Source organism: Pongo pygmaeus, chromosome 4 (assembly GCF_028885625.2).
Source record: "Pongo pygmaeus isolate AG05252 chromosome 4, NHGRI_mPonPyg2-v2.0_pri, whole genome shotgun sequence".
Classification (NCBI taxonomy): Eukaryota; Metazoa; Chordata; class Mammalia; order Primates; family Hominidae; genus Pongo; species Pongo pygmaeus.
The window spans coordinates 36422747-36435421 of record NC_072377.2 but is presented as its reverse complement, the minus strand read 5'-3'; the positions used below and the strand labels follow the sequence as shown (position 1 = coordinate 36435421).

The 12675-nt window shown below is 37.2% G+C and overlaps 1 protein-coding gene across 3 annotated transcripts in view; it reads left to right on the top strand.

Annotated features, from left to right (window-relative positions):
* Positions 1–1615: 1615 nt before the first annotated feature.
* RANBP3L (RAN binding protein 3 like) overlaps positions 1616–12675 on the top strand; it is a 52337-nt gene continuing 41277 nt past the window's right edge. For 2 of the 3 annotated variants that reach the window (XM_054487057.2, XM_054487056.2), the window contains exon 1: positions 1616–2193. In XM_054487057.2, coding sequence (XP_054343032.1) covers positions 2103–2193 — 91 coding nt within the window. In that variant the 5' untranslated portion in view covers positions 1616–2102. The remainder of the gene's footprint in view (positions 2194–12675) is intronic. The other variant, XM_054487058.2, reaches the window with a different exon arrangement.

Sequence of the window (12675 nt, the reverse complement as noted above, 5' to 3'; positions counted from 1 at the left end):
AATTAAGAAACATATCAACCAAATACAATGTGTGGACCTTTGGGTCCCAATTTGCAAAAAATGTAAAGATAAAAAAGTTTATGAGACAATCAGGAAAATAAGAACACTGCGTGGATACTTAATTACATCAAATAATCATATTTAATTGTTATGTGCGTGACTATCTTATAATGGTTATCTATTTTTAAATCCTCACATTTTAGAAATATATACTGAAATATTTATTAATGCAATGATGTCTGGATGCTTCAACTCAGTGGTGTAATAAGGGGGAGAACAGCTATGATGAAACACATAGTTTTAAGACACGATTGTCTGTGAGTTGATAATATCGAAGCCAAGTGATGAGTATGCAGTGCTTATTGTGCTATTCTCTCCTATTCATGTATTTTTAAATTTTTTCATCATAAAACATTTTAAATGTATTTCTCAAAAGGGCTGGCTTACAGTTTTGTAGGTTATTTAACTTGTCTGTATAATAATATGCTTATTAGTGAGGTACATAACTTGATAAAATAATAATAACTTTACATATTCAGGAAAAATCACCTTGTCTTTCCACCATGGCTTTTGTGGAAGATGAGATGAATAGCAGACATTTAAAGTAGAAACTATGACTCTCCAATAACAAGACTCTCTTTCAAAGTAGCACAACACTTCTGTCATCTGTTACACTGTGATGAGCCTAAAACTGCAGTAGATAGACTACTGAAACAAAGCATTCAAGAATTATAAAAGATCAATCACCTATTTCATAAAAATTTTCATAAACCAGACTATACTTGGGGAATTGTTAATCGCCTCAAAGCAAAATGAGGGCAGCCACCCAGATCTGGTTAGGAGGTAAATTCATTACAGTGTCAAGTTTAACACCAATTTCCAAATGCACATAAGAAACTGCAGAGTCCAGACTTTGAGGCTAAACAGCTCTGCCTTTCTCCTTAGTCCTGCCCACTACCTTCTTTCTGAATCTGCGAAGAGCTGTGACTCTTGAAGGGCAGGTTCTACCAGCATTCATTATGACTTCAGTCATGGCAAGCTCTCAAGTCAAATTAATGGTGTTTGGGGTTTATGGTTTTAAACGGTAAGGAAATAGCCAATGAGTAAAACTGGAAATTACTTTCTCCTATGACCTAGAAGTAGCAATAGGAACTCTAAGTGGGAAACAGAAATAGGACTCTGGAAAGATAATGTTTTTTGTGTTTATTTTTCTTCCAGAACTCCAAATAGTTGCCTTGGCAGGAAGGCTGCCCTCTAACTGCTCCCTTTGGAAGACTAGGAGGTGTTTACAGAAATTGAAAGTTCCAGCAGTACATTTCCATGAGCTCATTACCAGTTCCATTTATACCTTTTAGATTTCACATGTACAAATGAATGTCCTTGCAGTATAAACTCCTGCTTTCAGCTTGCATTTTAATTACAAACAAAGTAGCAGAAATCAGGTACTCAGTTACTGTAACATAATGGCAGGGCATCTTTAGAATCTGTGCTTTGGTCACTATTATTCAAAGCAGCTCCAATGCCCGTCTTGCCTGCCTCTTTATGCTAATCATCCTAGCCCACTTTGCTCCTCCTCCTTCCAGCGTCCCTTAAGAACTGTACACTTTCAGCTGTCACAGAGGGTAACTCAGATCAGGCTTAGAAATCACTTGACTTAACTCAGCAGCACTTTTTCTTTTCTTTGTGTCTGTATTACTTTAGCAGTCTTCTCTAAATACTGGAGGCATCGGATTTCATGTCGGCAAAAGGAATTTAAAAATGACAAAACTGTAATCTGTTAGAAATAGTTGATTTGTAGAATTTTACTCTATAAGGGGGTTTAGTTTCAATTTGTTTTGAAATGAAGGAATTAAGTTGTGTTTTCAGCCAAATGAATTGGCATCTTTATATTTAGGAGAAGTAACATTGGTGATTATTTATTTCAAGAATCATGACTGGAAAAAGCTTGGAAGTTTAGTAGAGGAGTATATGTTGTACATGCAAAGAGAAGATCTGCACGAATCTGTGTATTTCTGGGTGTCTGGTGAAGGCCATTTTAGGTGACTGTCCAAGAGAAGGAGGTGCCCTAGTGATCCTTGAGTCACAGCCATACTGCTAAGACCATGACTACCATACCAAGAAAAGGCAGCAGCCACCTGCTTGGCAGTTTGCACACCTGTAAACTGAAGCTGCAGGAGGACCAGCGACAGCAAGGTGAGTCAGTCTAGCTCATGAGTTGCATGTTCTGTGACCTTCTGTGCATTTGCATTCCCAGAAGAATGGTGGGCTGGTGAAGGACCCAGGGAAGCTCTGACATAATAGTAATGCATAAGGGTGGGTTAACTTGGATTCACTATTGATTTTTAAAGGACTATGGAAGACTGTCAAGAATGCATATTCCTTGGAGCTGTCATTATGAAACTTAAATGCTTAAACTTCTAGCCACTGTCAGTTTTTTAGAGTATGCTAGATTTGGTCTAATTCAAAACACCCATCTGAGCAAGGCTGAGTCAGCTACAAGGGGGATTTCAGCTGAGAGTAGCTTTAAGTTAGCCTGGAGCTTTCTCTACCATCCTACCACTGGTGGGACACTTTTTTCACTTTGTTTAAGCCTAATTTTGTCTGGATCTCTGGCTCATTCATTGTGGGAAAAATAAATATATTCTTGACTCTTTCCTTTTTATGGTCCAGGGACAGCTGGAGACAGTCAGGGAAAAGTGTCACATTTCACTTGCTGGGCACTCATTCAAACTAAACTATCTACCTCCCAGCCATTTTCACCATCAGTCTTTTTAAATTTTCAAATCCACTCTCAAGCCAGCTGAGTTAGTGTCAGATGGTTGACATGAATAGACAAGATGATCCCTCCAATCCACCCTGTCAGGGACAGCAAATGACACTTGTGGGAAAGGCTGGGTCTCTCATGGATGACGTCATCACTCCACAGAGGTCAAGGATTCACCAGACACTTCTAACTTCTCCTCAATAACCTAGGATAGATCTTTTTATGTGTAGGTCTAGGCAGTGAGCTCTTTATTTTTCTGTAGACGCAGTTTTAGATTTCAGTGGTGTGGAGAGTGTTGGCTAAAGGGCCAAAACCTCCCATTTCCAAGATGGAATCTGTGTGCTAACAGTCACATGAATGTGTCCGGCCACCTCTCTGCATCAGTTCCTGAAGCTGTATAACGTGACTTCATGCTCTACAAGGCTTAGCATAGTGTTGGCAGAAAATACTTCATGGTAAATGAAAACAATGTGAACGTTTTAGACCATGCTTTACTACTAGGGCTCAAATAAATTTTGAACCAAGTACCCTAGAATGTAAAGTCCTGGAATGTGTCAGGGTTAAGGCATAGCACTGTAAAATGCTCTTGCTTCTCTGTTAGTAAACAATTCTAGTTTATCAGAGGTTTTTGTTTTCTGTTGACTTTGTTTGAAATGTTAAAGTGACTTCCCCCCACTTCAATTGCTAATATGATATTTTTAACAGAAAATTTGGTGGGGGTGAGCCTAAAGAAGATGATAGAAGTCACCTGTAACCCCACCACCCAAAGATAATTGCTATTAACATTTTAATGTATAAACTTCTAGACTTTTCTTCTATGCACATGTATGGATTATTCCTTTGCTTGATTTTTAAACAACATAGACTTGTTCTGGATACTTTTGTAAATGGTGTTTTGTAAACTGCTTTTTAATTTAACGACAGAGGATGAACAAATTTCCAGGTCATTAAATATTCTTCTACAACCTTATTTTTAACAGTTGCACACTGTTCCTTTATATGAATGTAGCAAAATTCCCTTAGGCAATTCTCTACTGTTAGACATATTATTTATTTCTAATATTTTAACTATTATAATTAACACTGGGCTGCACCTAAACTAATGAATAGATCTTTGCACTGATATGGGATTATTTTCTTCGCATAAATTCTTAGAGGTGAAATTGTGGAGTCAAAGGATTATACATTCTTAAAAATTGTTTTTGGCCAAGTGACCCTCCTATCAGCAGTGTTGGGGTATGTTCTCAGTAATACTATTATTTTTTAAATTCCTTCTCAATTTTATAGGTGAAAAATAATACCCCACTATTGTTTTAAGGCAGGCTATCCTGAAGATCTCTCCTTTACTGGCTGTATTAATCAAAGTTCTCTAGAGGGACAGAACTAATAGGATATATATATATCCTATTATATGTATGTGTATATATATACAGATACACGTATGTGTATATATGTGTGTGTATATAGATGTATGTGTGTGTATATATATATATAAAGATGAGTTTATTAAGTATTAACTTACACAATCACCAGGTCCCACAATAGGCTGTCTGCAAACTGAGGAGCAAGGAGAGCCAGTCTGACTCCCAAAACGGAAGAACTTGGAATCCAATGTTCAAGGACAAATAGCATGGGAGAAAGATGTAGGCTGGGAGGCTAGGCCAGTCACCCTTTCACGTTTTTTTGCCTGCTTTGTATTTGCTGGCAGCTGATTAGATTGTGCCCACTAGATTAAGGGTGGATCTGCCTTCCCTAGCCTACTGACTTAAATGTTAATCTCTTTTGGCAACACCCTCACAGACACACCCAGGATCAATACTTTGTATCCTTCAATCCAATCAAGTTGACACTCAGCATTAACCATCACACTGGCAATATCCAGAGAAGCCTGGAAATAATCACTATGATGACACACTTCCCAAAATACCCACAAGACTGGTCTTCTTTCTCAGACTTAGCTTTTTGCCTAGAATGTTTTGAAAGCAAGCATATTCTTCCACACCCAAGTCTCAAAATATCTGCCCACATAAGCCACAATCCAGAAAGTTGTGAAGCATGCTAATGCAGTTCAGACTGGCCATTGATTGCTACAAGAAATGTCATCTAGTGATTTGAGCTGGGTAGTATTTGCTGTGTTGCTAAATTGCATTCCAGTTACTGTCCTGGAGTTTTAAAGTATTCATTCAGAGCAGTGGCCCTGATTTTTCCTCCAAGCTATTTTTGCACCTTGCTATTATGTGAAGTTCAGCAAATGTCCCAGGAAGCAAAGCCATTTGTTTTAGAGAGTGAGGTCTGGCTTTATTCATGGAATTATCCTGGGTTCACGGCTTTGGCCTTTCCCCAGCCAGCCTAAAGTTCTGCCTCTATTATTTAGCATACAGACTATGATTAATTGACATTCGACATTTCTGTAGGCATGACTAGCTTCAACACATACATGTTTTCTTTTCCTTTTTTTTTTTTTAAGATGGAGTCTCACTCTGTCACCCAGGCTGGAGTGCAGTGGCATGATCTCGGCTCACTGCAACCTCTGCCTGCCAGGTTCAAGTGATTCTTCTGCCTCCGTCTCCTGAGTAGCTGGGACTACAGGTGCAGTCCACTATGCCCGGCTAATTTTTGTATTTTTAGTAGAGATGGGGGTTTCACCATATTGGCGAGGCCGGTCTCGAACTCCTGACCTCATGATCTTCCCACCTCGGCCTCCCAAAGTGCTGGGATTACAAGCATAAGCCACCACGCTGACCTCAACACATATATATTTTCTAACCCCCCATGCCATATGCTAAAATGCTTTGTGTCCTTCCACCTAGTCACTCACAAAAGTGTAATTTTGAAGTGATTACATAGATAAAAGTCACTTACTCTTCCGCAGTTATCTGGGCAACAACAATGTGCAAAGTGTTGTGCTAGATGCTGAATATGCAAATTGAACTAAGACAACTAAGCCATGGTTTTCTGTCCACATGGAGTTTACTATGACAACAAATGCTCTATCAGTCCAGAACACAAGTCCAGGAGGCTCATCTCCCAACTTGTTACTATCTTCTAGCTTCTTCTGTGATATTTTGAATCCATTTATCTCTAACATTGACTCTATGAACACATTTGTAAATGTTAATTTACATGTCTATACAGCCTCAGCAAAGCTCATTACACATTACATGTACTAGGCAGACAACCATCGTTATGTATCATGGTGCTTTAAAATTTACAAATGGTCTCATATACATTATTTCATTAATTTTCACAACAACCAGATGAAATAGTGTAGTCAAGCTTCTTCAGGGAAACAGAACCAATAGTATGTGTGTGTGTGTGTGTGTGTGTGTATACAGGTGACTCTTGAACAACACAAGTCTGAACTGTTCAGATCCACTTATATGTGGATTTTCTTCCTTTGCCACCCTTGAGACAGCAAGATCAACCCTTCCTCTTCCTCCCCCTCCTCAGCCTACTCAAAATGAAGACAATGATGAAGACCTTAATGACAATCCACTTCCACTTAATAAACAGTAAATATATTTTCTCTTCCTTATGGTTTTCTTAATAACATTTTTCTCTAGCTTATTTTATTGTAAGAATACAGTATATAACATATATAATATATAAAATATGTATTAATCGACTGTCTTATGTTATTGATAAGGATTCTGGTCACCACTAGGCTATTAATAATTAAGTTTTGGGAGCATCAAAAATTATATGCAAAATTTTAACGAGAGAGAATAGAGAGAGAGAAGAGAGAGAGAGAGGGGGATTTATTTTAAGAAATTCACTCCCACAATTACGGAGGCTGGCAAGTCCAAACTGAAGTGTAGACTGACAGGCTGCAGACCCAAGTGAAGAGCTAATTCTGCAGTTGAGTCCATTCTTGGTTGCTCTGGGGAAGTCAGTCTTTTGTTCTATTCAGGCCTTTGACTGATTAGATGAGACTCACCCACTAATGAAGGGCAATCTGCTTGAGTCAAAGTCTACTAGTTTAAGTATAAACCTCATCCAAAAACATCCTCACAGAAACATCCAGAATGTTGACAGAATATCTGGGTATCATGGAACAGCCAAGCTGACACATAAAACTAATAATCACAAGCAGGTATTGTTATCCTCATTTATAAAGATGTGGAAACTGTGAATCTTCAAGGTCAAGATGACTTTTCCAAGATTACACGGTTAATAAGAGCTGCTTTCAATGTACTTTCTGCCACATACAGCTGTCTCATAAAATCTATGATTTCTAGTATTACCATGTTTAATTTTTTTAAATTGATCTATACTAGAGAAACTTCTCCATGGATAACCAAGACATGTTGGAATTCCTCATGATTTTCTTTGTGTCTTCTGACACTGATTCTCTGAGTGTCGTACAATTCAATTCAATTCTGACACTACCCAGAATTAGTGAAGACCCACAAATGAAGGACTTAATCCCAGAAGACTGCCCCGTTTCAGATTCCAACAACGAATTTCAGGTGTCCCCAAGCAACCTGCACTTCTGCCAGGACAATTACAAATTAAAGACTTCCCACAACCCCTCAGATTTGATAATTCACTAGAACAACTCACAGAATTGAGGAAAGCTCTGTACTTTCAATTTCCATTTCATTATAAGGGATACAAATGGTCAGCCAGATGAAGAGGTACATGGGAGGAGGACTGGAAGGGTCATGAGCACAGGAGCTTCTGCTTCCACAGAGTCAGGGTGTGCTGCCCTCTTAGTAACAGGAAGCTCCCCTGAGCATGGTGTCCAGGGTTTTTAATGAGGTTTCATTATGTAGGCAAGATTGATTAAGTAATTGGCCATATGACTGAACTTAATCTCCAGTTCTTCTCTCCTCCTAGGAGGTTAGGGGAATGGGGTGGGTTTGAAATTTCCAATCTCTAATCACATGTTTGGGCTTTTTGATGTGACAGCCCCTTCCTTGGAACTATGTAAGGACCCCTTAGAGAGTTCCATAATAAGCCTTCCTAATAGAGTCTACTAGGAAACAATAAATAAATAAGTTTAATGGCTGAAACTTCATTTTCCCACTTCACACCTATTATGATGGCTACTATTTGGAAAAAAAAAAGGATATAACAAATGTTGGTGAGAATGTGGAGAAATTGGAACCTCGTGCACTGTTGGAGGAGATAAAATGGTGGAGCTGCTGTGAAAAGTACTATGGCAATGTATTAGTCCGTTCTCATGCTGCTATAAAGAACTCCCTGAGGCTGGGTAATTTATAAAGGAAAGAGGTTTAATTGACACACAGTTCCACAGGGCTGGGGAGGCCTTAGGAAACTTACGATCATGGCAGAAGTGGGGAAGCAAACGTATCTTTCTTCACATGGTGGCAGGAAGGAGAAGTGACGAGCAAAGAGGGAAAAGCCCCTTATAAAACCATCAGATCTCATGAGAACTCACTCACTATCACGAGAACAGCATGGGGGTAATGGCCCCCATGATTCAGTTACCTCCCACTGGGTCCCTCCCATGACATGTGGGGATTATGGGAACTATAATTCAAGATGAGATATGGGTGGGAACTCAGCCAAACCATATCAGGCAGTTCCTCAAAAAATTAACAAATAGAATTACTATGTTACCCTGCAATTTTACTTCTGGATAAAATCGTAAGAGAAGTAAAAGCAGGGATTCAAACAGATACTTGTGCACCTATGCTCATGGTAGTATTATTCACAATAGCCAAAAGATGGAAACAAACAAATCTCCACTGACAAATGAATGGATCAACAAAATATGGCGTGTATATATATAAGTGTGTATATATACGTATACATACAAATATAATATGTAGTGTATATATGTATATATGCATATATTATATATGTATATATGTGTATATTATATATGTATATATACACTATATATGTATATATAGACTATATATGTATATATACACTATATATGTATATATAGTGTATATATACACTATATATGTATGTGTATGTATATGTTTATATGTCATATATGTGTATATATAAACATATATACATAGATACACTATATATATACACTATACATATATATACATTTTATATATATATACACACTATACATATATATATATAACACCAAATAATTTTCAGCCTTAAAAACGAAGGAAATTCTGACACATGCTAAAACATGGATGAACCTGAGGACATTAAATTAAATGAAATAAGCCAGTCACAAAAAGATAAACACTGTCTGATTCCACTTACATGAGGAATTTAGAGAGATAGAAAGTAGAACGGCGCTTCTAGGGTTTTGGGGTAGAAAGGATTGAGGATATGTTGTTTAATGGTACAGAGTTTCAGTTTTGCAAGATGAAAAGAGTTCTGGAGATTGGTTATACAAACATGTGAATACAGTTCACACTACTGAACTGTACATTTACAAATGGTTAAAATGATACATTTTATGGTAAGTATATTTTACCACTAAAAAAAAGCCAGGCCAGGCACGGTGGCTCACGCCTGTAATCCCAGCACTTTGGGAGGCCGAGGCAGGTGGATCATGAGGTCAGGAGATCGAGGCCAACATGGTGAAACCCTGTCTCTACTAAAAATACAAAAAAAAAAAAAAAAAATTAGCCAGGCGTGGTGGCATGTGCCTGTAGTCCCAGCTACTCAGGAGGCTGAGGCAGGAGAATCGCTTGAATCTGGGAGGCAGAGGTTGCAGTGAGCCGAGATCGCGCCACTGCACTCCAGTCTGGGCAACAGAGTGAGACTCCATCTCAAAAAAAAAAAAAAAAAAGCCATGGTTGTCCAAGGCCATCCCTAATTACACTTTTGAAGTTGGACTTAACACACACAAAATAAAAAAAAAAAAATCCTTTATTTTTCCATTCCTAAAAACAAAGTCATGAGAAAGTAGTCTGCTCCTCCATGATTCCCCAAAGCTACTTCTTTCAAAATATTAATAAAATTAATAAATCCCTACCTAGATTAATCAATAAAAAGAGATATGGCCGGGTGCGGTGGCTCACACCTGTAATCTCAACATTTTGGGAGACCAAGGTGGGCGGATCACTTGAGGCCAGGAGTTCAAGACCAGCCTGGCCAAGGTGGTGAAACCCCATCTCTACTAAAAATACAAAAATTAGCCAGGTGTAGTGGCATGTGCCTGTGATCCCAGCTATTCAGGAGGCTGAGGCACGAGAATTGTTTGAACCGGGAGGTAAATGTTGTAGTGAGTCAAGATTGTGTCACTGCACTCTAGCCTGTGCAATGGAGTGAGGCTCTGTCTAAGAAAAAAAAAAAAGGGGAGACAGAGAGAGAGAAACCGCCAGTATCAGGAATGATGTAAATGGTGTCATTACAGATATTAAAAGGATTATAAGGGAGTGTTATGAATACCTTTGTGCCAGAAAGATGCAGAGGAACATAAAATTCAACACCAACTGATATAAAAACTCAAGGATTTGGAATAGAGCAACTTCCTCAACCCGATGAAAAACATTTACAAGAACCCAGCAGCTAACACTACTCAATGTAGAAGATTGCACATTTTCCTCCTAAGATTAGGAAAAATAAACGGAGATGTCCATTATCATCACTTCTATTCAACAGTGTACTGGAGATCCTAGCCAGTGCATTACATTAAGAAAAAGAAATAAAAGGCTTACATATTGGAAATAAAGAAGTAAAACTATCTTTTTTTTTTGCAGATGATTGATGGTGTTTGTAGAAAAATCCTGAGAAATCTATCAAAAAATGCTAGAACTAATAAATGCATTTACTAAGGTATCAGGCTACAAAGTCAACATACAAAAAAATCCTATTTCTATATATTAGCTGAGAACAAGTGGAAATTAAAAATATTAGAGTACTCATTTAATAGCATAAAAAGGAAATACTTATGGATTAATTTAACAAAATATGTGCAAGACTTGTACACTTAAACATTGCAGTGTGAAGCTGAAGAAGACTGAATTATAAGAAGAGATACATCCCAAATTCATGAATTGGAATGCTCAATATTGTTAAGATGTCAATTTTCCTCAACTTGACCTATAGAGTCAAGGCCATCTCAATAAAAATTACAGCAGATTTTTTGTTTTGAAATTGACAAACTGATTTTAAAAGTATAAGGAAATGTTAAGGACCTAGAATAACTAAATCAATCTTGAAAAAGAGAACAAAGTTGACAACCTACACTTTTGGCTTTCAGGCTATAATAAATCAAGAGGATATAATATCAGTGTAAGGATAGAAAAATCTATTATTGGAACAGAATATAAAGTCCAGAAATTGATCTGTTAGTACATTGTCAGTTGGTTTTTGACAAAGGTATCAAGATAACTCAAAGGGAGAAGGGATAGTCTTTTCTGTAAGAATCCTGGAACAAATGGGGAAAAATATTTCTGAAAATGAACCACAATACCTACCTCACACAAAAATTAGTTTGAGATAGAATATGACTGAAACACAAAAGCTAAATATATAAAGCTTCTAGAAGAAATGTAGGAAAATATCTTCACCATCAAAAAGGCAGCTTTTTAGACAGACAAAAAAGCACTGACCATAAAAAATAGATAAGTTAGACTATCAATATTAAACATATCTGTTCTTCAAAAGATACCACTAAGAAAAGACTGGGAGAAAAATGTCAAATATATATTTGAAAAAGAACTTTCAATCAGAATATGTTAAAAACTCTTACAGCTCATGATAAACAATTTGATTTAAAAATGGGCAAAAGATCTGGCAAACACTTCAAAAAGAAAGTATATAAATGGCCAAAAGCACATCAAAAGATGTTCAACGTTATCAGTTATCAGGGAAATCCAAAATAAAACCACCATGAAATGTCACTTTACATCCACTAGAATGGCTAAAATTTTAAATGCTGATAACATGATGCTTGGAGAAGATGTGAAACAACCAGAACTCACTCACTGCTGGAAAGTGGTAAAAACCACTTTGGAAAACATTTTGGCAGTTTCTTATATAATTAAACCCAAAAGTACCCTGTGATCCAACAGTTCCATATTTAGGTATTTTTCCAAGAGAAATAAAAATATATCCACAAAAGCTTTGCACAAGAATGTTCGTAGCAGATTTTATTCATATGAGCCCCAACATGTGAACAACCCAAAACTGTTCATAAGCAAGTAAATTGGTAAGCAAATTGTGGTATATTAACACACTGGAATACTACTCAGTAGTAAAAAGAAATGAATTACTGATACATGTAACCATGTAGGTGAATCTCAGAAATGTTTTATTGAGTGAAAATAAGCCAGACACAAAAGAGTACATATTCCTACAGGCAAAACTAGGCCATGGTGATAGACATCAGAACAGCTGTTGCCCAGGGAGGAGAACTGGAACAGGACACAAGGAACACACTGGGGCAATAAAAATGTTTTATATCTTGATAGGGTTTTGGTTATCTGTGCACATCCATTTGTCAAAAATTCATCTGTGCATTTTATTCTATGTAATTTAGGCCTCATTTTCTAAAATGTGAGACTGCCTAGGAGGCCTCAGACTCCAAAGTTTCCTCTAGGCCTCTACTAGTAATTTCACAGAATAGTGAAGAGACTGAAATATCTCAATGAATTAGAATAACTTGCCCAAGAACATAACGTATCCTACTGGAAGAGTACCCACAGCTCAGGAAATATCACACCTTCAAGAGAAAATGTTAGTATAACCTTAGTCAGCTTTAATAATAGTGGTATTTTATTGTTGCTTTTATTCCTAAAGCTTAGAACTTCTCTATTAATAACATAGTCACCAAAAATTAGCTAATCAATCAGATTAGCACAGGATAAATTGAGGTATAATAAAAAGAACTATCTAACACCTAGGGCGAGACACTAACTCTTTTTGTCAAGCATCTGTCTTTTCATTATTGAATATCCTTTAGAATCAATGATTTATCTTAATTTTCTTTAGAATTCAGTGTTGTATTGTTTTAA